The 26,974-nt window shown below is 39.4% G+C and overlaps 3 protein-coding genes across 9 annotated transcripts; 1 reads left to right on the top strand and 2 right to left on the bottom strand.

Annotated features, from left to right (window-relative positions):
* Positions 1 to 1,243: 1,243 nt before the first annotated feature.
* On the bottom strand, positions 1,244 to 16,619 carry LOC111344893 (uncharacterized). 7 transcript variants are annotated; one of them, XM_088753608.1, is made up of 9 exons: positions 16,460 to 16,619; positions 16,130 to 16,243; positions 14,421 to 14,458; positions 13,667 to 13,827; positions 12,045 to 12,100; positions 11,249 to 11,362; positions 9,980 to 10,029; positions 3,248 to 9,665; positions 1,244 to 2,449 (listed from the first exon to the last, which is right to left on the bottom strand). In XM_088753608.1, the coding sequence occupies exons 7-9, from the start codon at positions 9,990 to 9,992 to the stop codon at positions 2,407 to 2,409; spliced, it is 6,474 nt and encodes a 2,157-aa protein (XP_088609734.1). In that variant the 5' UTR covers positions 9,993 to 10,029; positions 11,249 to 11,362; positions 12,045 to 12,100; positions 13,667 to 13,827; positions 14,421 to 14,458; positions 16,130 to 16,243; positions 16,460 to 16,619; the 3' UTR covers positions 1,244 to 2,406. The 7 variants fall into 7 exon arrangements, with proteins under 7 accessions (XP_088609734.1, XP_088609733.1, XP_088609736.1 ...); XM_088753607.1 differs by lacking the exon at positions 14,421 to 14,458; XM_088753610.1 differs by lacking the exon at positions 14,421 to 14,458 and having other exon boundaries at positions 16,456 to 16,613.
* A 1,333-nt stretch (positions 16,620 to 17,952) lies between these two features.
* LOC148736107 (uncharacterized) lies at positions 17,953 to 21,479 on the top strand. Its single transcript, XM_088753619.1, has 3 exons — positions 17,953 to 19,494; positions 20,077 to 20,175; positions 20,673 to 21,479. The coding sequence occupies exons 1-3, from the start codon at positions 18,022 to 18,024 to the stop codon at positions 21,171 to 21,173; spliced, it is 2,073 nt and encodes a 690-aa protein (XP_088609745.1). The 5' UTR covers positions 17,953 to 18,021; the 3' UTR covers positions 21,174 to 21,479.
* On the bottom strand, positions 21,459 to 26,974 carry LOC148736106 (uncharacterized). The gene is made up of 2 exons (XM_088753039.1): positions 26,651 to 26,974; positions 21,459 to 23,465 (listed from the first exon to the last, which is right to left on the bottom strand). The coding sequence occupies exons 1-2, from the start codon at positions 26,972 to 26,974 to the stop codon at positions 22,080 to 22,082; spliced, it is 1,710 nt and encodes a 569-aa protein (XP_088609165.1). The 3' UTR covers positions 21,459 to 22,079.

Here is a 26,974-nt window from a genome sequence, read left to right as displayed (position 1 = left end):
AGAACATCTGGGCAAAACTGTAAAGTGTGCTGTAGGGTACATGTAATGAATTTAAACATTCTGAGACTTAGTGATTTTGAAAAACAAAGCTAGATTCGAAATCGATCACCTGAATATCGTTTTATTCTCTAAATCTCACGAAACAAAGGAACATAGAAATTTGCCACTAGATTGAGAGCGAGAATAGATTCTCCAAATAAACTTTGTGCGATTCTTGGAGTAAGTTGCGAACCTCGCTAGGAATCGCGATATAGTTGTTAGTGAAGTAAGGGAACCGTGGCATGTTACACTTCGGGTCAGCGTGGAAGTAACGCGTTGACTCCTTGTTTAAAGCTTGTTTGTTTTTCCGATCTCCATGCAGAGGAAAGTAGTACACCAGATCGAATGGTACTATTTTCTGCCTGTGACAAAAGTCGTTCTTGCACCCTTTGCATGTCTTCGCATCAGAAGGCAGCAGCAGGCATAAGACGAATGGATGGTCATTGTGATAAATTTCATTGTAAACGTGTTGCATTGTTAGACGATTCTTCTGGCTGCATGGCATTTGCTGTAGAATCGTATGTGTTAGAGGGGCAGTAATGAAACTTGTTTTTAGACCCTTTCTTTCAGGCAACAAATTTATTCACAAACGCCTGTGCTAAAGCAGTTCGCGAGGCCTTTTTTTTACCTTGACCCTTGCAAATGTGTTCAAGGTGTTTGCGAAACATTTCGCTTTTCTCCGTTACAGCAACGGAGTGTTTGTAAAGTTTATCGGCCTCGAAACTTGGGCACCGACACGATAGTGGCCTTGGTGTTCGAAAATCTTACGATTTTGCCTTTTGAGTTTACGCGCATAAGGCATTGAAATAAATTACACACAATCCTGTAGTTTCCGGTTTCTGTGAGTGATTGTCGTATTGGGTCTTCGTTATCGTTATCTGTCAGCAACTGGTCCAATTGGCTGGACTCTGAATCTTATCAGAATGTCTAGGATGTCAGGAGTTAGGGGTGGTTCAGTATTGAGGCAATCATTTAATGCTGGCTCATTTTCTCTTGCTAATGCATTATGCACAATGCGAAGCTTGGCGGAAATTCATTAAGGATAGTGGACGGTTAAACCTTTACTTTTTTCGCCTTCTTACCAAGGTTAATAATTTCCTTGTTCACTCGTTTGAAATGTAAATTAATTAAAAATTTTGTGGACTATTTGTTTCTTAGGGTTGCTTCTTCTCAATCTGAATCTTTAAAGAAGAGTGCAAATAAATATCTTTCATGATGTTTTATTCTACATATCCCAAATCCTCTATTTTGCATTACAAAGGCGCACAAAGTTATCCTACTCACGGTAACCCCTAACCTTGAATGAGTTTCAAATATGAGATGATTAAAGGTCAGAGCCCAGTTGTTCAAAGAGCGGAAAACGCTAGCCAACGGATAAATCGCTATCCAGCGGACAGGTGTTAGCAAAACGTACTGCCCTATCCACCGGATAGAGATTTTATCCAGTGGATAGCGTTATCCATCCTTCCAACAACCAGAGCCTGGATAGTAGAAGACATGTTAAGGTTTTAAGAAAATACATGGCTTTTTTCTTAAAAAAAAAAAAAAACATGTTTCGACAGTTCTTCTGTAATCATCAGTTCTAATTTACACAAAGTACAGGTTTGAATTCAGTTTATAGTGTACTTAGAATGTTAATTGGACATAACCGTCAAAGGAAACGTGACAATGTATACAATTACTGAGAAAGTTTTAAATTATCATGATAGAGTTGATGATTAACGTGGGTTGCTTCCATTGACGGTGCCGCAAAAATTTACTTGTACTTTAATTTTCCTTGTATTTTTTCCTTTAAATAGTCTGCTTTTCTCGGTCTCATTATATTTCTAAAAATTTATAGATGTTGAATGCTCGTTTCAAGTTTCGCGGGATCCTGAACTTCAACCTCTCACCGAAAAAAACACACAACATTTCGTATAGGTTTTTGTCTCACTACACCACTTGAATAAGGTGTCTTTTTATAGCTAAAAGAGATTAAAAAACTTCGTAATGAAGCCTTACTTAAATATCAATATCCTATTACCCTCGATTGAGTCATCGAGGCTTTTCTCTATCGCGTCTACGCTGAATATAATTTTCACTAAGTCACATGTTCGTCTCAGCATACGATTTCTCAGTAATAAAGATGTTTCTATGGTTTGAAGAAAACTGTCCTCGATCTGTTTCACCATCTCAAATATAAAATGAAATTCATCTAAGTTTAAAAAGTCCAGTGATCTCAGTATCGCTCACTTGTCTTTTATAAAGAGGAAACAATGTCTGTGTTCGCAAATCAGATCTGTTTCCAGAATGCTCTTAAACCAGCTATTTTTCTCTCTTTTTCCTTGATGCGGGCGCATATTACATCTTTATTTGTTTACCAGATTTCTAACGAGATTGATAAGGAGTTGAAGTCTTCCTTTGTATCGGACTGAGAAGAGAAAAAAAAGTCGAAAAGAAGCTGTTACAATCTCTTTAGTAATAAATACAACTTAAACGTTCATTTACCTTGAATACTTTTTAGAAATAAGCTGATATTTCCAATGGAATGAAATGATTTTTTGCAGAGCTGGACAACACTTTCTCGGTACTTTTTATTTAACGACGACGGTGAGGATATAACTCAAGCTTATTGTATATTTCCCATAGCTGTTCAAGCTTATAATCCCTTGAGATGCGAATGGGATGAATTGCAATGTCAGTAAAGATTAAGGTGGATGGATTGTAGCATTGTGTTGGAAGAGAAAACTTCTTAATGCCTTGTGAGCCATTTTACCCGAGCAGGCTCGATATCCAAGCTGTCATCTCACAAGTCAACTGAGTCATCTTAATCTCGATAAAGACTCCCATATGAACATTAAGCAGATTGAAATTTCCAAAATAACCATAGGAGAAAAACATTCCCTCAAACCAGATCACTGAACTCGTAGTATTAATCCACAAGCGTATTTATCTTCGCTCTGTGGTAGATGTCAACATCTTACAGATGCACCAAATATTTTTAAAACAGGAGCCCTCCACTCTGGGCTACGCATGTATCTGGGTAAGTAGTTTAATCGACTTCGCTTACTGTCATTTGTCTTAGTTTCTTTGCATCTAATTTTTTCAAAACTGAGCTCGGCCATAATTCTCAAAATTCAGATACTATGAAATTCCTTTGGACCAAAATGATCAAAGATGATCTAGCTAACTCAAGCTGCAAGAGTAGATGGTAATAAAAGATGTATACCTGAGATACTTTTCTATCTTCTGAATAGAATTCTTCTTCTTTTTCTTCTTCTTCTTCAGTTCCTTAATCATGAATCGGATGTTATCTTCTTGTTTTCCTTTGAACATTCCAGTCGACTCCATCTCCAAAGCGATATCTAAAGGGCTCTTTCCGTCTCTGTTGAGCATTTTTCTCGCATCCTTTGCCTCATACAGAGGAAGAAGTGCCTTAAAGGCAGATTTAGAACAGGAAAGAATACTATGATGCAGAGCGCTGTTTTCCTCCTCGTCTCTAATTTTTATCAATTTTTTTTTCTCTTCTTTCTTGAAAATCTTAACCAGGCTAACATTTTTGCACTTAATTGCCACTGACAAAGCGGACATCCCTGGAACCAACCCCTCCCCTGATGGGTGGTGTCCGCCAAAGTTGGGTGGTAACTGACAGGTAATATCTATCTTTGTACTGATAAGATACTTCATCACAAGAGGGCTCATAGAAGGTAACGAACAAGCTTTCAAAAGTGGAGTGTAACCTTTCTCGTCCCTTTCCTGTAACTGGTTAGGAGTAAAACTATCAAGAGTGTTCTCTATGTCTTCCATAACATTATGGCTCGATCCCGAAATTTTCTTGTATTTTATCCAAAGATCGACGATAGCTTTAGTGACACCACTTGTCCCTTCTATATACTTAGGATAATCATTTTCTTCTTCTTGGGCCTTGTCCTGAGAAGGGCGGGTTTCATTAAGGATGATAGTATCACTATCGTTTTGGACTCCATCACCTACAATCTCATCTAGATCAGAGGGATAGATTTCATCTTGTGCAGATTCTTGGTCATTGTGCGCCGAATCCAAAGAACTTCTGATTGAGCTGCTTTCTCTGAAGTCGGCAGAATGTTGAAAAAACCCGCGGTCAAATTGTGGTGTTTGCTGATTAGATGGACTTCCTAAACATATTACTTCATCATCATCATCATCATCGTCTCCATCATCATCATCATCAACTTCATTACACATCAAATCGTCTTCATCGTTGTTATCTTTGTCATCATTAGACAATATATCAGAGTATACGTTGTCAAGTTGATGAAACCAGTCATCTTCAGTCTTCTGCCTTTTGATTTCGGAGCAGCTAGCAAGAGGCTCTTGAAGGGATCTCTTTCCTCTTTTGTTTATATAGTTTCTATTTTCCATGTTACTTGAGATTCCTTCCTTGATCGCTGACACATCTCTCGTGTCCACAAGATTGTTTGGGAAGGCAATTTCGTTACTTCTACTTGCCTTCCCTTCGAGGTCCTCATTGCCTTGGGAGAAGGATGCCTCGATCAAAATCCAACGCAAACGGTGCCTCCTTGGGTCCGCCGCTGAAAAAAGGGCAAATTGTGCATTTCTGTCACTCATTTCGGCGTTGTGACAAATGCCATTCTCGGTTGATATGGTGTGTATAGTCAATTGAGGCCACCGCTTCTTTGCCTCCATGGCACTTGCAACGAAGACAATTTTCTGCTCAGTACGACAGAAATATGAATCAAGGAGATGGAGGGTCTCTCTCCTCCGATCTTCTACCCAGTAGGAGAGAACCAGCAGCGAGACTCCGAGAGTGAAGTCATCTTTTGTAACTGTGTCTACTTCGAGTGTTTCAACAATGCGAAGGGGGGATTCCTCTCTTTGTTCCAGTTTATCGTATCCAATGCTTCCTTTGAAACACTTGTCAGGACCACTGGTGTTCACAAAGCGGCCAAGGTGCTCCAGGATAATTTTCTCTTCCAGGTCTTTGGGTAGCTCGCTTTGAAGTGTTCCTTCCACGATCGTACAGTTTTCATCCCAAGGGAAGACTTGTGGAAGGACCAGGTTGTCAATCCAGTCTTTGTATTGAATTTTGAAGAAACAATAACGGTTGCATTTAACAACCCATAAACCCTCTTTGTCACAATCATCGTTGAAACGCAGATCTTCCCAGCAGGGCCATGGACGGTAAAAGACGCCTTTCTCGGTGGTACTTTTCACATTGAGCAAGACGGCAGCGTACACCTGGGTCTTGGCAAACGGACTGACTGCTTTTGGGATACTTCTCATCAGACCGAGAATACCATAGCTCTCATGTTGCTTGCCGCGAAACAATTTCGCAGGACCAGTATACGTATACAGTGGAAAACCTTCGGCTTTGAAATCATCTCTTAGAGGATGAGACTCATATTCCCCGTCAGCTATAGGTGGAGTGTCCTTTCCCTGTGCTATTTTCTGAAGACTTGTCAAAGGTTTTAGGAAAGTGCAGCGCCTCATTTGCATCACCCCACTGTCATCTCTGAGGGCTTTTCTTTCTTTTCTAGACATGTGATGATTTGTAAATTCTACCTCAGACATCATGGCCATATTGTCGTCAATCATGAAGACGTATTCAAGCTCTAGAGAACATGCGATCTTTTGAATAAAGAGTCTTGCATAACCAATTCCTCCTTCATCCGGTCCCAGGTCACAGTTGGGGAGTTTCTCTGGCAGTTGTAGAATGACAAGCACCTTTCCCCAAGTTTTTCTGTAGGCCTCGAACTTTTCCCTTCGGACAACGAGAACTTGGACATAATTGGCGACACACCCGTCTTCTTGCATTACGTGGTGGTAATTTAGGGTGCATTTTCTTGGATCGCTTCTGTGTGAAGGATGAAATATCCAGTATGGCAAGGTGTGATCATCCCGTTGGGATTTGCTACTCTTTGATTTTTCTTTCAGCTGAGCGAATGAGGTAAAATCACTTGGCAAGGAGGATGTAACAGTGACTGGGATACCATCAATGCCTGCCTCCACATTTTCCAGAAGAGATTCTCGACCTTGGAGAAGTCTTCCACACTCAGCACATTTCTCGAAATGATACCAGTGCCAGGCACGGAGGCCATTTGAACAATCGTCAGTCTTGAGGTTCTGATAACCGGTCTTAACTAACTTCTGCTTTTCTCCCTTCAGAAGAATAAAAGGACTCTCCTCCATGTCATGACTATAAAAGCACCCTCCTATTGAATACTTTCCCGTCCCAACTGGTTTTTTGTACAGGCTTGGAGAAGTCTCGATCGCTTTCCAAAAAGGAAATTGCCAGTCTTTCCATTCATCCATCTCTTTGATTACCGATTCATCAGGGTTATCACTTTCCTTGCATCGGTAAAAAGTTCCTTCGTCAAATGCAGCAGGCGAAGTGAGAAAAACTTTTTCCTTCCCTAGAATATCTAGTCGTAAATCTCTTATCAGGCATAAGTACGTTCCCGTCTTGCCAATCTGGGGTTCGGCCTGTAGAAGGATTCTGTTGCAGTGCGTTTCTTCGTTTTCATAATCATAGCTGTCCTTATGAGCTTCATAGTCAAGCCATCGCAGTGACGAGGAATGAGCCTCTTTCCTCTTGCGCGTCCTTGTCATATACCGGTCAGCTTTACTACAGGGAGTCACACTTATTGACGGAGATGTCTCCAATGACATTTGGAGTTTCTTGAATAGCTGTCGCCCAACTAATGCATAAGGAATCGCACCAGTGGGAACTTTTACGTAACGGCACATTCTTCCCAGCTCTTGAATGAGACTTGACAGATACATTGCTGAGCCCTCTTTGAACTCTTGACTGCTGTCGTAGTTAAGTCGTAAGTCGATACAATCAAAACTCTGGGGAAAAGTGTCTCCCATACGACCTTTATCGACCAGAATGAGGATACATGCAAGGTTTTCCAGGTCTTCATACTGCGTTATGGATTTGTGCACGTGCTGACAGTTGGCGCATGATTTATGTCTTGGTTGTAGTTTCAACTCACTGCAACGACAATCAAACTTGTAGGTGCAAACTTCTGGTTGAAGCTTTTTAAAGAAGGGACTTGACGACTTCATCAGTTGGTTTTCGATCTGAATTCCTCCATAGTCTCTGATGACTTCGAAGCATTCCTCAAGACATGACACTTTCCTCGCTAGTTGTACCGTGTAGTAAAATTGATCTGCAGTTTTCATTGTCTTAGCTCGTACAATTTTCATTTTGCCCTGCTCTTCTTTCCCGCTCTGGATCAGATCTTTCACTAAGGACCTTGTTTCATGTTCTTGCACGAGATCGTGGAACATTACACTACAGCCGTTTTCTTGCAGTTCTTGTCCAACGTCATCAACGTTTTCGAGTTTTTTAACCTCTTCCGGAGAAAGATGCATTATGCATTCAACAAGTGATGTAGCCAGTTCTTCATTGGCTGTTTGTAATTTAACAGGGTCAGGTGACTTCTGTTTCTGCAACTTGTTCACTTGTTTCAGGTTTTCTTGAAAAGTTTGTTTCACTCTGTGGCAGATATCTTTTTGGATAAGCTCGAAAGCCTCCAGGTCAATGTATCTTTTTACTTCTGTTGCATTAAGGTTCCCCTTGAATGATTTGAGACGACTTTGGAATTCAGTAGCGGGTGATTCTTCCACTCTATGAGTCAGTGCTTCACATACCTTTTCTCCACTATCAAAAACACTCAAAAGGATTATGTGGTAGCAATAATCCGCACATAGCAAGGCATCGATTGGAAAAGAAGTCGAATCTGACTGTGACATTTTCCTCCCTCTCTTAGCCTTATCCACAATTTTTTGAAAGGTCTCATCTTCTCGAATTTTCTGTTCTTTCTTGATGGGACTGTTTAGGGTGCTGAGATAATAGTTTAAACTCAAATACTGCTTTCCAACCGTTTTGACTTCCATTGGTCCTGATTGATCTGTATAGAACTGAAACGAAACTCTAGCCACTCTGTGTAGTGGTTTCAGAATGAAAACACCACATTTTCGTTCAATTTTCGCCCCTTGCAAACTGACAGAATATTCTTCAAAAACGGAAACAGAAACAGAAATATAATCATCTTGTCCGTCGCAGGAACAAAATGCAACCACTCCTACTCCAAAATCTAGCTTAACTTCAAATTCCATTGGCTCTGGAGGATCAATTCTGGCTTCTAAATTTCCAAAGGCATCTTTGGTGACGGTCAAGCTCTTCGAAGGAGTTGGTTCTGCTTTGAGAGTGACAATGCCGTGACTGCCTTGGATAATGAATACTGTCGCGTCATCTCTGTCAGGTGTTACTCTTAGTTTTCCGTTTGTGGAGACTTGCAGGTACTGGTAGGGAGAGTTTTCAATGTTCAAGGCTGACTTGAGCTTCATTCGCATCCCCCTTTCAAAGTTTTTAAGTTCAACCTCGGACCAATGGATAACATGAAGTTCTAGTTCCTTTGAGGTGTTTTCTACATGTTCTTCTAGGGTGGAGTCTTGCGTCTGCACCACAAGATCGCCTGCTGTGTATTCGTTCTGAGTGGTAGAGTCACTGTCCCTTAGAAGGACGCAGGAAACCACGGGAAGGCGAGATTTCTGCGTTAGGAGGTTGAAAGGTGTAGCCGAGATTTGTACAACAATCACATTTTTCGGAGGGTTCTTTTTGCACCATTCGTTGATGAAACGATTGTGAGCAGAGGATTTCCTCTCTTTGTCTCTTGTTATTCCCCAATGGCATTCGTCAGCTACGATGACAAACATAGTCTGAGGTTTTTCTTGAACATCTCTTTTAAGCTCATCAAAATGCGTATCCGTTTCTATACTACGAACATACATGAACATCCTTTTCTTTCCATCACGGTCACGTTTGCGCGATTCGAGTTCTTCTTTTGATAATACGCCTGCGTCAGGATGGCAAATCCTCTTCTCTGTCTGATCACTCAGCATTCTGTACCGAGCTGTGTACACTACGAATTCAATATCGTTGAAGACTTCTCTTAATCTTGAAATGCCATGGTAATGGGACATGATGGTGTCGATTCGTTTCTTTAATATCGCTGCCATTTCTATTTGAGAAGGATAATAGCAAGGATTGTCCGGGCTCGCCTGGACTTCCCGCCCAACTTCTTCGTCTTCATCTGACGAGTAAGGATCATCCAAACAGATGTCTTGGCTTTCCTCCTTTTCACCCTCTGCGTCACTTTCAACATAAAATGTTGCTTCATTCCAGAGGCTCCGGTTTATTGTTCTTCGTAGCTCCCCAGAAGGATCTGTTTCGTTGTTTATTCTGAGATGCACGCTTGTGATGTTTCCCTGGGAGGGGTAAAGTACAATGTGTTCAAATGCAGCAAGATTTGCTCGTAATATGGATGTAGTTTCCCCGTCACCTCTTTTATACCATTTCTTGCGTTTTTGATTGAGTTTTTGTAACTCTAAAAATGTTGCAGCAGTACAATTAACGAGATCAAGGAAACGATCTCTTTCCTGGTTGGAGACGTCATCTAAGGAGGTTGCAACCACGACTTCGATTAGGAAATCGAGAAAATACGACTCAGTCATCCCAGATGGAGCTTGCCAATAATAAACGCTGTCAAGGTCACCTTCCAACTCAAGTGTGTAAGCTGAGGCTTCGTTAACTGAGAAATGCACCAGGACAGGGCGAATTTCATCGCGAAAAACTTCACCTGCAACCACACATTTTACAACTTTGTCCTCTTTACACATCATCATTAAATTGTTTTCTAACTGAATTACGAGTTTGAGACTAATTTCTTAACGCTTCGTCTTATTCAATTGATTGCAAATATTAACAAAATTTTGGCTGTTGAGCATTGCATCTGTACTATTGGTTAGAGTCTCGCTCGAGTAAAAAATATTTCAGACTTTATTCTCTTGCGTGCTTTTTTGTTTTAATAACTGTATCGATCCTCCTCCTTTCACAATATTCTGTCACCGAGTTTCTTATCTTCGACGCTCATGAGGTGAGGAAGTGAATTACCTTGATCGGTCATCTCTGGTTAAAGACGTACCTCACGGCAAACACTCAGTCTGAAAACAAATTAAAAAACACAGTTGTATTACATGGAGAATGCCTCACCCAAAAATATGAGGGGTTCCGATATCTGTCGTTTTTTTCACATATTGGGATGGATCGATCGGGGTTAATTGAGAGGACTGGTAGCGACTCTTTTATATGGAATCAATGTCAATGAAGAGCTTACTATAGGACAGATAAACCTCATCTTTTATAGTAATTTAACACGAAGAGGATAATGCCTCACTTCCGTCGATAACTTAGGCATCAAACATGATGTACTTCAAATCCTATGTAGCCAATGTTCAATTTTCCTGAGACCTCTCGGACCTTTAAACCCGGTGATGCTCACTCAGTTAAAAGCTATCCTTCGATTTCAGTGCTTCTAAAATTTTCCATAATCATTGGAAGGTGTGTTAACAGACTAAGGAAATGGCGTCATTTTCTGAGTTTCAGTTAGACTTTGAAAGTCACTCCTTCACTTACTCCTTCCTCAGTCCGGCACACAGGGGTTTCAGAATCCTCTTTTGTATGTGTCTGTTTTTATTTTTACAATTATAAGCTCTCGCTGATCGACTAGCACAAAAGTGAGCGGTTTTACACAGTACTATACAGGCTTGAAAATTGTTCAAACTGAGACGCTGCGATACAAATCTTTCTTCGTCTTCCTATGTCTCGTTCCGACTCACAGTCACTCAATTATATTTGCGCTGTAACGCGATCATCGTATCTTTACAGGGTTTTCTCTCGTTTCCATCTGATAACAAACAACTATTAGTTTTCTACCTCGGAACGATTAACCTCAGTAAGCATTTTATGTGAACACGGGTGTTTCGGACCACAGGCAATTTTAGATATGAGGCAGTGATTTCATCGAGTTTACTTTTGTCACAGAAAACCAAAATTTATTTTCGTTTGCAAAAGTGTTACTGCCCGATCTAAGCGCCAATTTTGACGTTGAATTTAATGAATCAGTTACACGTGGTCTAACCCAAACCGCAGTTTTTCGCAAGTAGCGGGCCTACAGTATTCTCCTTGGTTGGTGTAGCGAAGAATCCTTTTAAGAGGGTCCCCTATACTCCTTTGTAAACTCAGTTACGTAAAAATTATTTGGCTTTTTCACGCATCACGAATAATATCCAAAACCCTTTCACGTTCACGCAAAATTCGAGACGATCACGTTTCACGAAAAAATAAAAAAAATAAAATTCACAAAATTACTTAGTTACTAACCTGTTTATGAAGCTGTTAATTCTCTAAGTTTAACTCTTCGATCGAGTGGTCATCTAAATCGTAAACAGGTCTGTCAAACCTCCCTTCTCTTGCACAGATATTGATCCACGATTTCTAGTGATTGGAGACAGGGGGCCTAATGGTTAGTACGCTGTCTAGGTCCAAGACCCGGTTGGGGCATTGCATTGTGTTCTTGGACAAGACAATTACTCTCGTAGTGCCTCTCACAACTCAGGTGTATAATGGTAACGATGATAATGCAGGGAGTAACCCGTGATGGCTAAACTCCAAATTTCCTTTCAAGAGGCCAAAGTCGCCAAGGCCCCGTTTCGTTTGAAACATAAATGGATGTATCACACCCTCTCGGATAGATTAAAATCAAGGTCGAGAGTTTAATAGGTGGCGCTCTCCTCGCCGCTGTTTTCCTTGTTTACATCCATTTCAGCAGGGATATAAATCAGTTTATTTGACTCTTGCTACGTCATAGTTTCGTCACATCAAAGCTGGCGAATTTCAGCTTGAAAATGCTGATTTTTGGACCGTAGTTGTTCGCAACTAAAACGCTTTTAGCTCAAATGAATAGCCAGTTAGGGCAATGCAAGCAAGGAACTTTTGATATAAGTGAACTTTTTCTAGACCTTACTTTCCCTTTTTTAAAAGTCCTTCACCCTAGCGAGGGGCCAACGGTCGAAACGTCAGCTTAAGAAACTCTTTACTGAGCTAAGATACATCATCGACTCAGATGATAAAACCAAATTATCTCAGTAAATAAGTGACTTGGCTTTGTGTTGAGTACCTGAAGCTGTTTTGTGTCGATCCGATAACAGGTATCTGAATGACGGAGAAGACCAGCTGCGGAGAAAATGAAACGTCATTGAAATCAACCTTCAATCAAGTTTGCTCGCCACATTAATGCCTGATAGCAGAACATTTATATCAACGATTTGCCAGCAAAGTCTCGCGCAGCGTTCTGTTATAAGGCTGCTGATTAAATTTATAAATTATGAAACAGCTACCTGCCAGTTTGTTTTCTAAGAAAACAAGTAGCGTAGCCAGTCAATTCTTTTTTCTATAATACTGGATGACAACGAGGATCTGTGAATGCACATTGCTTTATTGTTCATTTTGCCAGATGGTTAGTGCGCTGCCTAGGTCCAAGACTGGTTGGGGCATTGCACTGTGTTGCCTTCATTGTGTGCAAGTGCTTCTTCTTAATCTCGCAGTGTCTCTCGTAACTCAGGACCGGGTTGTTCAAAGGTGGGTTAAGATAACCCAGGGTTAGTGTAAAATTCAATTTCAGATCTGAAAGCTTTAAAAGAAAATTTACTTTAATTCCACTTGTCTACAATTTGATGATTGAATACTCTGAAAAGTATTGGAAATCTTTTCCCAAAACGGCTCTTGAACAGAGAAATATAGAAACCTGGATTAAAATTTAACCCTGAGTTAGCGCTAATCGGCCCTCGAACAACAGGGCCCAGGTGTATAATGTTAACGATGATCAATCCAGGGAGTAACCCGTGATGACTAAACTCCAGATTTGCTTTAATAAAGATGCCAAGGTCACCAAGGCCCCCTCTCCACAAATACAATATCTGATGACGATTAAAATATGCTCCTGTTAATGTTAATGCTTCGTCCGCAACAAGTAGTTCGCAAGAATTACAAATCATAAAAGAAAGTATTACGTCACTAAAGCGTTTAGTATCTCCGGCGATATAGCCAACTTAGATTTTTCTTTGTAATTAGGTTCACTTTGGCCTTTCTGATAAGCCCACAGAAGAATATTTACAACCATTTTACTTAAGAAAAAGAGGAAAATAAATTATTTGCTATCGCATCGAATGTTATTTTTAAAATTGCAAAGCGGACGAATAAGACTCGAATGATGCTACAGTAGTCTCAGATAAATGGGTCAGTTATGGGTTGTTTTGGCTAAGTTATTAATCCTTAATGATTGACATCGCTGCAGTTGGTACGCTTACAAATCAATATTCTTGCGATTCGAAGTTTAAGTTTTGATTTTATTGGGACCATTTTGCACCATCAAATAAACTTTGAATGTCACCTGACTGATTTTTAGAATACAAATATAATTTCATGTAAGTATTGCCATTCTGCGAAGCGTGACTGTTTTCGAGTCTCGATAGATCTTCATATTTTATTAAAGTAGCTATTTTGCGAATGTTACTTCAGACGAAGTTCACAGAACTGTCCATGTCTCATTTTGTAAAACATCTTCGTTTATCATCATAAGGCTTATGGATTTTTTAAAGAGAAAAAATAAAATGGAGAAAAAAAATTTAAATTGTGGTCGATACAGCCTGGCTTAAATTTTGCATCGAAATATTATTTTGAAAATTAACCCCCTTCAACTTTGCCACAGAGATTTCGCTTATTCCTGCACTCCCAGCTCACCTCTCACTTTGTAGATCTTTTTGTTTAGACTGTTGGAAGACTTCTTCTCACAGGTCTTCAAAGAACGGTTCAAACCAGAGCTCACTACAAAGGTCACTACAAGGCCTGGGTCACCAAAGCATCAGAGGAGTGTCAGGGCACGTGGGTTACTGAGGTTGTTACTGGTCGATAAAAGAAATTGACGCGATGTTTATTTCATTTCTTCGCGACCCATTAATGGTCTGTTTTATGACTTTTATCGATCCATATCAAGTCCTGTCAAAACTTAGCCCTATTCGTTCAAGAACAATATGGACATTCTCAAAAAGATAAAATGGCCGCAAATTCATCAAGCAAAGCAAAATAGTTTACGAATCACGTTAAATTCAGCTCTTCATTGACGGATCACTTTTAAATAAAAAAATTCGTTCACGTGGACATGAAAAGATCTTATCACCTATAACCACGATTCACGCATAAAACACATTTAAATCACGACTCATAAGAAAAAAATCGCCCAATCACATTTTACGTAAAAGTATAGGAGACCCTCTTTTAAGACTGCTTGCACTATTTTTGCAAAAGCATCTGCCACTAAATTTCTCAAAACATGGCAGGTCTACGCCGCTGCCCGCCAAATGGATCAGATCAGACGGTGAGTTGTCAGCCTAAAAAAAGACAACATAGGGCGGTCAATGACTCGTACCTTCTATCGTAAATATCTCCTGCAAAACTTAGAATGAGAACGGCAAACTCACAGAAGGAAAACACTTACATTACTCGATGTTTTTTCAGTCATTCTCAACTGTTGGACTATAGAAGGAAAAATAATAACGCTAAACGCGCTAAAGACAACAACGTGGACTGCTGAAACGAACCACTAAACGGAGAGGGTAAACAATTAAAGCGATTCACAGTATTATTATATTGGGTTTATGACTGAACTCCCCATTTTTTCGCTTCGGCATTAGAAAGCTTCAAAAGGCTCTTTGCTTTAATTACTTGACTATGCATGATAATCAGAAGAAAAATAATTTCCAAGAGCGGAACCTGGTGGCCAACTCACGCAGACGAACTCGCTTTCGCCCACCTTCTCGCATTTTCATAATACGTTTTCTGAGTTGAGTGGCTCAGAGTCACTTTGATTTAATTTCGGATTGAATGACAGTATTTGCTTTTAGCTGGTTCTCAGTTGAGCTCAGTGAAGGGCGATCTGTCACGCATCGACGTCTAGACGTATTTGCGCTTTGGTCAATTAGTGGAGTTAGCGCAATATAAATTATGTTAAATTAAATTAAATTAATTAAATTATTTGAATAATTACATTTCGATTTCCATTGATCTGGTTGGTTGTTTATTAAGAGTCGGATATTTAAAATTGTGTTGATCTATATATTAGCCGGCAGTTGACTGAAATAGGTTGACACAACGGAACATTTTTGAGTCTCTAGGATGTTACCATATTCTTGTCGTTTGCGGTTTCTGGATAACTAAAAGGTTATTCAGTCTTAGGGGGCATTTGGATTTTCAACCGTACAGCGACATTTCTGTAACGGTTGCAACACAAAATTTTCAGCGCTGCTGGCTTCCTAAGACGCTTCAAAAACTGTGCTAGTTCGACATACGGCGAAGTGGCAATTTTTTGGGGGCTGTATTCGTATTATAAAAGACACCTAAAATAAAAATGCATATTTTTCAAAAACTGAAAGGTTTGGCTAAACTTCAGAATACCCGGCCACTCATTTACATGTCATTAAATAACAATAGCATTTATTGTGTTATGCTTCATTCTTCAAAGCCTCCCGACACATGTAAATGCTGTGGACAGGTATTCTGAAGTTGCTCCGAGTTCCTTTTTCTAACTAAATAAATGTACTTCGTTCCCCTAGTTCAGTAACAAGATGCGATTAGGTTTTCCGCTGTTTACGATCTCATCGCCATGAGACTCATTACCATATTGAATGCAAGTAAGAAACTATTTTACAAACTTAGGGCCTGATTACATGAGCCGAGCTGGCCCGGTTAGCCGGGCTGATTTCTTTTGTTTTCACGCTTTGGCGAACACCAAAACAAAAGAAATCAGCCCGGCTAACAGGGCCAGCCCGGCTCATGTAATCAGGCCCTTAGATAAAATAAGATCACTGAAGAATGTGCGAAACAGATCCCAATAAAGCAATATTTTACAATTTGGAGCGCATGTTGCAAGATTGCTCCGGCAAACTTCAATTATCGCTACGAGCAATGGATAGACTGCGTTGCTATCTCTTATAAGAACAAAAGTTAAAATCGCAATTTGCGTGACTACGGTAAAAGCATCCATGTGCACGCAAGTATGGTTAACATGTAAATCATTTTAAAGCTGAAACTCATCATAGTTTCAATTAATCGTCTTAGAATTCTATGATGGTGCTGCAGAAGAGGTGTCTGTCTCTATACATTTTCGCAATATGTTCAACGTCAACTAAAGGAAAGCGAAGCTTTTACCTCAAAACTTGCGAAATTCGTTGCGACCGTTGGCCGTTGCATCGATGAATTTACTCTCCTCGCTTCTTTCAGTGTCAAATATCCGCTGCGATGTTTAATTGGTTAAAAGCTCGGCTGAAATGTAACGGATATCAAAGTTTATCAGTTTTGGTCTTAAATAAAGAAGAAATGAGTTGTAGAGAAGAATTTCAGACACCTTCTGATCCCCTGTTGGTAATGCTAGATTTCAGCGTAATCTCGTGATGAAGACAGCAAACGACAGAAGGCAAGCAGTTAAGCCAAAGAAGAAATTTTTCGACAGCTAAGGATTGCACTTGTTCACTTACCTACCTTGATTTCATTTTCCCTCGTTGGTAACCGAGAACGAGGTCTACTCACATGGAAAAAGCGGAGAAACTCTGAAGCTAGATCTCCAATTGCTAACGTCCAAGGCGCCAAATATGTCGCCTTTATCACGGAGCTGCCATCTTGAATTATTCATTACCTAATTGAACATGAAAGTGAGGTCACGCGTGGTAAGGTCACCTTTGCAATCATGCTGAACGGAGATAATTGTTGTGTGCCTTTGTGCCAAAATAATAGATCAAAGCAGCAGTTATCATTTCTTTTCATCAACTTCCAAACGAAAAAGCCTTAAAGCATCCATGGATTATAAATATTAGGTGGGATGAAGGGAAACATTCGAGGTAAAACAATTTTATTTTGATTTTTCATAGTCTATCATTTGTTTACAAATTTTAGGGAAACAGTCATTCTGTAAACAACTGCAAGAAATGCTAGACAAACGTCACTGTTAGATTCCACACTGGCCTCTCATCCTTCCAATTCCTCATAAGTACTTTTAATGCCATAAAACCAACCGCAGACAAAGTGTATTCTTGGTCACAAATACAGCGAATTAGGAATAAGGGAAAATCTGATGTAGAAGTCATGAGGAGCACTGTCAAAACATGTATACTTTCTTTATTTGACCAATTTTACTTGTGCCTGACTAAGTTAAGGCTGGGTACTTTAAGTGAAAAATTGGCTGAGGATTTCAATATTTCTGTTTCAACTGTAAGTCGTGTATTTTTATCATGGGTTTACTTTCTGTATTTTTTATCATGGGTTAACTTTCTGTATTTTGTATTGGGGACCCTCTCTATCTGGCCATCTATAGCTAAAATTGATAAGCATTTGCCACAAAGTTTTAAGTTGCTGTATTCCAAGTGCCGTGGTATTATAGATGCTTTTGAAATCAAGGTGCAGGCACCTTCTAGCATGCTTTTAAACAGTCCATGTTGTTCATCATACAAGAGCCACACAACATACAAGGGCAATGTTGTTATATCACCCTTGGGTGAGGTGATTCATGTGAGCTCACTTTTTGAGGGAAGTATATCTGATAAAGAATTAGTAAGCCAATCAGGACTTTTAAACTTGCTTTACAAAATTATGGCAGACAATATGGTTAGCCAAATGTTGCAAAATTCAACAACTTGCATATTTATATTCAACAACTAATATTTATGCTCAACAAGATATATTTTTATTCAACAGTTTACAGTTATATTCAACATTTCATATTTATGTTCAACGACACACATTTTCTTTTCATATTCAACCAAAATTATTTTTATTCAACAACAATATTTATTCAACTTCAATAGCTATATTTATTTTACTCAACAAAATTAATTGTTCAACTTCAGTCCAAAATTTTTACCCAACAAAAATAATTATTCAACTTCTACCACGCATAATTATTTAATGACATACCTTCTATTATGACTAAGTGTTCGAAAGTTCGCGGACATTCAAAATATCGTCATTCAACAAAATTCCTCGCCCCTACCCCAGTTAAATACGCTGTATTGCGGACCCAGTGCCCCGACCATTAACCATGAATAGAGATGGCGTCGGAAGACGAATCAGGGCGTGATGTTAGGGAAGAACTGACACAAATTGTGAGAGAATGTGTTCGAAATGAGATCGCTCTTCAACGATCGGGAAGTAATACCTCGTTATTAATGAGAACGCGCGACCTTATAGCAAGTTCAGCAAGATCTGCGAGCCGAGAGATGACAAATTCTATCGCCCCGGGCATCGTTCCATCTTTTCCCGCCACAGCCACCCCGGTTCCTTCTTCTTCGTCTTCTTTTCACAAGGGAAAAAAGAGGCCCGCAGTTGCAACAAATCATCCATGGCGCCTCAAAGGTAAACAGGAGAAACAAATGAAACAGGAGTTACACCCAAAAGCTGTTCATCTCCTCGACAAGCCCGAAGATCTCGATGAAAATGGCTTTGTCCCTGATTACCCAATTACCGACGATATGATTCTACTGAAAGGTTACTTTGAGCTGGGAACAGGCCAGTCGGAAAGCGAAATCAGAGAAAGCATAACAGAGGTACTGAAGCAGCGATTCCCTTTCGTAAGACCAGATCATTTTGACTTTGTTAAGCGAGAGCGCAACAAAGTAACTACCCCCGTTGTAGGAAAATCTCTTGAATGGAATTATAAACACGTGAAAGAGTTATGTGGCCAGGGAAAGCTTTATATTCGTTTAAATGTCTTAAAAGAAGTCATCGAAGCGTGTGATGAGCCATCACCCATAGTGACTAAAGGTGAGGACGATGAGGACTTGATGAAGTCACCTTTCTTCTCATCAGAATTGTCGATTAATTCCATATCCAAGAAATCTGAGAGTGCACTAGCGAATGCATCTGCAGAGAATGGACCATTTGACCACGGCCTTACTAACATGGATAGTGCAAGTGTATCTGGGGCATGTACCTGTGCTGATTTGCTAAGCAGTAGTGTGTCCTTTATTTCCAGTCCAAGCAGGCAGAGTGACATGGCAACACTAGGGGAACTGCTGCCATCTGTAAGTGAGGAAGACCTTGACTCATTAGTGCAGATCATCAACATCTTAGGAAATAAGTTAACAGGAAAAAGAAAGAAACTAGAAGTTGATGAAGATGATCTAATTGAAGATGCTGTGGCCTATTACAAGTCCATTCAGTTTGATGCTTCCTGCCCTTTAAGAATTATCTTTAGAGGGCAGCCTGCCATAGACAGTGGTGGAGTATTAAGACAGTTTTACTCTAACTTATTTGAAGGATTAGTACAGGGCAAGCTACTGCTGTTGTTTGAAGGAGAAGAAGCCCGCAAGGTGCCAAGTTACCAACCACAGGCCGTCATGAGTGGAATGTTTGAAATGGTTGGGAAAATGATTGCCCATTCACTTGTGCAAGGAGGCCCTGGATTTCCATGTCTGGCACTGCCCTGTTTTTATTACCTTGTGACTGGAGATGTCATGTGTGCATTTGCATACTGTGATGTTTGGGATCTTCCATGTCCAATGTCCAGGAACATAGTCTTACAGGTAAATGCTCAGTATGTCTTGAGTGTAATTTAAAGGAAAGCAAAGATTTACCTTAAAACCACAGTAAATCCAGTAAGTGTACACCGCACCTCATGGACACCCCATTAAACAATCCACTCTTTAACATGCCAAAGCAACCAGTATTGGTGGCCAATTTACCATTTCAACTTTGTTGATATATCCAAATTATTTCATTACTCCCACCGACGCAGCCCCAAACAGTTTCTTTCGAAACTATCAGCCAGTATTAGGTAAGCCTCCCACTACTAGAAAATTTATGTGGCAAGTGCTTTTGAAATGGTGGTTGTGGTCTAGGAGTTTTTTTACTTGATAGTATGGAAAAGTAGTGTGGAAAAAATGTGAAGGTGCATTAGTTTACAATCAAGATGCCCTGAGCATTGAAATGCACATGCATGCAAAAAATGTTTCTCATGAAGATTTCCTGGAATGGCTTGCTGAAAGGTGTAAAAGGGCCTACCTTTCACCTATACCTACTATTCAAATAATAAAACTTCTCCACCAGTATATGTACATTCTAGTCATGAGTAATGATTATTTCTATTTCTGCAAATTTATTGAAAGCTAATGGATGTCAACAGTTATGATGAACTGGGAGAGCTAGCCAAGAATGGTGAAGTAATTAATCTGATGGCTAATTGTGGAGAGACAAGTGTTCTGCAGGTATAACTTAATTTACATTAAAAATATATGGTCTGTCATGCATGTCACCCCTGGCATTGCATAAACTATATTATTCATTCTTGAGATTGTGAAATAGCAAAATCAATGCAGGAATTTCCAGATGTACTTTTACACATGCACTGAGATTTCACTGCTGTCTTGAGTCTGATGGGAACTATTTATAGGATGGTTATACAGTAGCTCTAATATATCAGAAAATTTTCTGAGATGGTATATACATGGCAATTATATATCATTTTATGATTATAATGGTACCAGAGATGATATGGTCATTCCTTTCTCTCAAGTAAGACACCTCATTTAACAGTAATACACTTTCAGAAGATTTATATGGCTACATACTAAGTTTCCATCAATTTTATTCAGTTGATTAGTTTGAAGCCACCTAAGTGCCACCCTATTTGTTTGCTAAAATTTAAGAGAATTATGTTGCATTCTATTAGGACATTGCTGTTAATATCATAATTTTATTTCAGATGTCTACCAAAGGGAAAATAATCCAATCAATAGTCATGTATGAGGTCATTTCAAAACGTAAAATGGCTTTGGATCAGTTGAGAAAAGGATTGATCACCCTTGGTGTTCTTGATGAGATGTCAAAGCACCCACATTTGTTTGAGAGTGTGTTCACCTTTAAACCTGTTGAGCTGACACCAGCAATAGTCAGAGAGTGTCTCAAATATCCAGATGAATTAAGTGACCAAGCACAGGAAATCAAGATGATGATGAATAGATTTGTTGACCAGTCATCAAGTGCCAGGTTGATGCAATTAATGCAGTATTGCACTGGAAGTAAGATGATGCCTTCAGTACAGAACTTTGCAATAAATGTAAATTTTCATTGTGAAGATTACATCTCTTCATCAACATGCACCTTTACATTGTTAATACCTGATCATTTCCACTCTTATGGTCTGTTTGAACTCTCTTTAAATTCAGCCTTTTCTTCATCTGGAAAGTCTTTTACCTCGGTCTGAACACTGTTAAGTGAATAGTCACGATTGACCTTATGGCCGATTTTGACTTCATTTACAGTGGTAACAACACACACAACTAATGTTGGTGCTGCTTTTCAGTAACTTTCTTTTCAATGTTGTGTTGTTTAATTCACTGATAAGTTTAGTTGTGTTACCTTTCCCAGCAGTATAACTGGTGTTTATGTTTGGTGCTGATTCCTGGGAATAATAGCCATAAATTTGTAATCTTTTGACATACATAAAGTTCATTTTCTGATTTTATTATTGAAAATAACACACAAAACAAGTAATAAATGTGAATCTTTATTGAGTTGCTCTTTAATAATTATTGAAATAAGTGGATCAACCTGAACTATTGTTTTCTTCTTAAAATGCTCTGCATGGGCAAATCATTAAAAATGGAACAGAGTTATAGAATAGGGGTGGAGAGATAGGGATGGGTCAGCTAGTTTGGGTAGCTAGTGCCTCAGTTTTGAGGACGTAGACTTCATCCGAAAAAAAAAAAAAAGAAGATATAATATGAAAGGTGGCTGGGACTTGTCATTGTGAGAAAATCAGTGCTTCATAGTCATTACCTGGCTATCTGAGTTTCATGATAATTTTAAGCAGGTTCAGTTTGAATGATGTTCCAATCCGCCATGTACCATAACAGTAAAATTCAAAACAGGTGTGTGTCATACCATCAGTTTTTCCTTCAAAAGATACACTGATAAAACACAAATTCAGTTCTTAATCTCTCTTAAGATACCCTCCCGGCAAGAAATGGTAGGGATTTGAAAAAAAACTCAGTGGCATTTTAACCTTGTCAATATTGAATACAGCTATGTGTGGGATGATCCCCTGCAGGCATGTCTCATAGGCATTATTGGTTATCATCACATAACCCTAAGTGGCCTTTGTAAGTATTCATTGAGAACTATGGGTGGAAAGCAAGTTTTCTAGAAATTCAAGTGCCCTCTGGAATATATCTATTGTAAAAGCACTTGAATTCCCAAGTGGGTTGATCTCGTTTGACGGCCTAGAAATAATGTTATCTGGTAAATTCAAATCTACTTCATTGACTTGGACAGTAGACAGACCATCATCAGGTGGTGGTGGTGCATCAGGGTCAAAACCATACCACTCATGCTCATGCCCACTGATGTTAGCTTCACTTCTGACATCAGCTACTGCAGTAAGTCTTCCATTAACTCTGTCTATCATTCCATTGGACCAGATTTGTTCCGGACTCCAATTTCTTTCAGTTCTTATGGGGTGCTTATTCCAGGCCTCAACAAAGCTGTCAATTGCAGCATTAATTCTGGGCAAGTAGACATAATGAAGAACAAACAAATGTAGGGGGTTGGTAACATCAAGCAAACCAGACTCCTCCATGGATTTGAAAGTGTAGTAAAATACGTTACCGAAACATCGAAATACGTCTCGCCATAAACGCTCTATTCTCTGGTTACGAGTAGAAGTTCCAATAAGTACGGATCCACGATCATGGCCTCGAAATGCATTCATACGTTCCCACGTCAACACGTTTTCTCCTCCATGGTCAGTTCGTATTCTAGAAGGCCACGAATACTTTTCAACACTCTGCAGAAAAAGACCTTCAACGGTCTCTTTTCTATTGTTTGTAGAACACTTCAAAAAACATATTAAACGAGAATAGCCATCTATACAACCATGTATAACGAAACCCCACGTAATCAAACTGTGATGGCCGTCAATATGCCATAAACTGTTAGGGCCAGGCACTGAATAGGCTCTTCTGGAAACCACTGTTGCCCATCTTAAGCGGCAGTTGATCGGATCAACTCGCGAAATACTGGCTCTAATACGTTGTCTTTGAACATTAATACCTTTACTTCGCAAGTGGCCATGAACCATTGAATACCCCACAAGGCCTCCTTGTACGTTCATGAAAGCTCGCACAATTTCATCAAGATCTGTATTTCCTATAATTGTAAAGCCAGTTTCCTCGCTGATACCAAGCTCTCGTACCCGTCGCCACAGGGTCCAACGAGAGACGAGAAGAAGTTCTGCGATGTCTTTCCACTTAAATCCCAATGCTCTTAAGTGTAGCAAAGTCTCTTCATTGATCTCGTACTTTGGTCTCCCTGGTCCTCCGTTTACTGTACGTTCCGGTGAACTTACCAGATATACTGCTAAGTGAGTACAGTTTGGAGTATTCCTTAACCCCAGTTCTGTCAATTTTCGGCACCAACTGTGGAACAAAACCCTTAAATTTCCAGCAACCTCAGTCAACTCTCCTTTGCACTCGTTTACAATGCAAGGGAATGGGTTTCATGTTTGGGGGTAGTTCGGGGGTAGGGGCGGGGAATTTTGTTGAATGACGATATTTTGAATGTCCGGGAACTTTCGAACACTTAGTCATAATAGAAGGTATGTCATTAAATAATTATGCGTGGTAGAAGTTGAATAATTATTTTTGTTGGGTAAAAATTTTGGACTGAAGTTGAACAATTAATTTTGTTGAGTAAAATAAATATAGCTATTGAAGTTGAATAAATATTGTTGTTGAATAAAAATAATTTTGGTTGAATATGAAAAGAAAATGTGTGTCGTTGAACATAAATATGAAATGTTGAATATAACTGTAAACTGTTGAATAAAAATATATCTTGTTGAGCATAAATATTAGTTGTTGATTATAAATATGCAAGTTGTTGAATTTTGCAACATTTGGCTAACCATACAGACAAGGGTTTTACCATTGGTGATCTTTTGAGCCAATAGGATGTACGGTTACAATGCCTACCTTTCTATCAAGCAAGGGGAAGTTTTCTAAGAAGGGAATAGATAGTAGCAAGCAGGTGCATAATTTAAGAGTTCACGTAGAGAGGGCCATTAGAAGGGTTAAGGAACTTCACTTTTTTGATAGGATAATTCCCCTCACTTTAGCAGGAAGTATTAACAAAATGTGGACAGTAGCTTGTCTAATAACTAATTTTCAAGGTTCCTTATTTTATAACCAATCATAAACAATCAGTGATTTTAAAGTTCAAAATAAGATTTATTGGGATACTTTCACACTGTCAGCAAGGGCAAAAGAGGTTGTTCTCTTTGTTAGATACCCATATATGATTGAAGTATAATACAATTTTCTGTTTAACCCAGCCTAACTCCTGGTTCATGTAGTTGACATAATGTTAGGGAAAGCAGCTAATTCAATTCACTTGGTTTTTGTTGCCTTTAAACATTACAATATAATAAAATGTTAAATTATAAAAGCTTTTGCTTTCTTGTGTTGTTATGTTCAACGGGTTGCCCAACTGAACCAGCATATGTCAATTGCAAAATAAATATTTTTGTAATAAAGTACTTTTTTATTGGATACATGATGGAAGGTGATGGTTAAAATAATAAAGGTGCAGTTTTTCTTGCATTTCTGAAAAAACCTGTCTGTCAAAGTAAATTCTCTCGCAATGAAATTCTTGTCGGCAATACACAAAACTGCAGTCATTTCTCACTATTTCAACTGTCGACGAGCGCTTAAAAATAACTGACAATCAATGAGATTCCTCGTTCTTTCTCCTGCTACGGTCGCATCTCGCTCGAACCGTAATGCTCAAATCAACATCTTTGACCATTTCCACTGCAATTATTATTTGAATATATCAAATTAACTCATAGTCGGACTAATGCAAGAACAAAACTATTAAGACGGCTGTCACTCCGACTAAACCAGACTCTGGAAGCTAGAAACCTACATTCTATATCGCGAATAAACTCCGTTAAAAAATTGATAGCCTCGAGTAAGAGTCTGCTGGACGGGGAAGTTATCTTTTGCATATTTTACAATTGAATCATTTGAAAGAAGTGGAATATTTATTAAATTTCTATGCCAAAATTCAAATGTTTTTTTTTTCTGTTTGACACGATGGCCTGTTTGTTTACCACGCGTGACCTCGTTTTCGTGCCAGATTTCCACTGACGTAATCCAATATGGCCGGCCTGTGATAAAGGCGAATTGACCCGACCTATGTGATATGTTATGTTAATTTGCTCGAAAATCCCGCGGAAGTTTCGTAACCCAGAACTGTTATGAATTTATTAGCATTTTTGGCAAGAGTACCATATAACCCCATACATTAATTATGCATTCAGTTTTAGTTTAATCGTTGTGTATTAAAGGTCGTATCTTAAAAGTTTAGAGTCGCTTTTCGAGTGAAGACACAACATGATATTCAAGAGCCTTTCTGTTGTTTATGATTTCTGGAATTCATTACATATGTACGTCGGGAGTTTTTCAGTCACGACCTCGTAGATCAATACACTTGATGTGCATAATCGATACAGTACCGCGGAACGAAACCAAACTCAGTTTGCATTTGGAAGAGAACAGTTTTTTTTTGTTTGTTTTTTTACAATGTAACGATACAAATCAAAAGTTAAATTTATATCTTTCTTATGAGAAAACAGCAAGCTCGGTTAGTACTAAAGGATTATTTTTTTCTTGAAATTGAGGAAAACATTTATTTCCTCGTGAACTGCCCCAATCACTAGTTCTCCGCTTTATATAATGTAAAAACTATATTTAGCAATAATTCTTATGAAATCCTCTACAGTACAAAATATTAACAGCGTAAAAGACGATCCAAAATAACTCAGTTTCGCCTCACATTTACGCCCGGTTCAGACGCCGAACTTTTCATGAGCCGAACTCAATTTGAATTTGGACCGACCCAAATTAACAAAAGTACGCCTGTTGATTCAGACGCCGTTAGTTTTGGCCGTTCCAAATACAGTTCCAGTAAAACTAGTCACATTACTTGCAAAATACATTATAATAGTTTATGCATTAGGATCGGCACATGAAAAGTACGACGTCTGAATCAAAGCCGTTCCAATGGCGTTCCAGAGGCGAAATTCTCGGCCAAGCCAGGCGGGAAGAACGGGTGGGCCGTTCCAAATTGAAATAGCCCTTCCAAATTGATTCAGACGCCGATCTTTTCATGTGCTTAATTCAAGGAATTAGGTTCGGCTCATGAAAAGATCGGCGTCTAAACTGGGCCCTACTCTTTTTCAGGAGTCCACTACTGTCTTTTTTTAATATCAAAGTGTCTGGAAAACAATAATTAACCGAGTAAAATCTGAATAGATTCAAAATCTTATAATCTGTGAAGTAAAAAAAATATCGAAAACTATACAGAAAAGCGAAAGGTGAATGGCAAGTCTAGAACCCTATATACAAGGCTGTTAAGAACCATCAAACAATGTCAGTGGCTCCTTCGGCAGCTGCGATTTCAACGTCACAATTGTTATAGTCAAACGCGGCGCGGCGCTTCACCCGCGATCCTCGAAGGCAAACTGGGGCCGACCGAAGGAGGGCAAAGGATGTCCTTGCTAGGATCCAGGAAATTGTTTGCGAGTATCGTTCTCCTTTCTTGGCGGCTATAAGCTCGGCCAATCCCTTCCATAGTTGTAGATACAAGCGGCGTGAACGAGCCACGCTCAACATTCAATACCCTCCTTGAGTACAGCCGCTTCTTTTCGTTTTCGTGGATGCGATAGATCTGCTGCGGTTCCTGGTCCTTGTAAGACTCGGCATTAGGGTGGCAAACCCTCACATCGAAGAATGCCGAGCTCTGGGGATCCCAGAAGCCACGCACCAGAACGTCCAATCTTGCGCCTTGTGCTCTATTGGATCCTCTACAGAGCTGGTCTTCAGTGATGTCTTGGAGAACTGGCTCGACCTCGACATCGGTACACACCATACTCAAATGGTCGGCCTCGAGGTCTCTCAACTCATTATGACGTTGGATAACAAAGCCCCCTCGTTTGCAAATCAT

The sequence above is a fragment of the Stylophora pistillata genome, chromosome 3, assembly GCF_964205215.1.
Source record: "Stylophora pistillata chromosome 3, jaStyPist1.2, whole genome shotgun sequence".
NCBI lineage: Eukaryota > Metazoa > Cnidaria > Anthozoa > Scleractinia > Pocilloporidae > Stylophora > Stylophora pistillata.
Note: the sequence above shows the minus strand (reverse complement) of the source record. Positions and strands in the feature narration are given on the sequence as shown.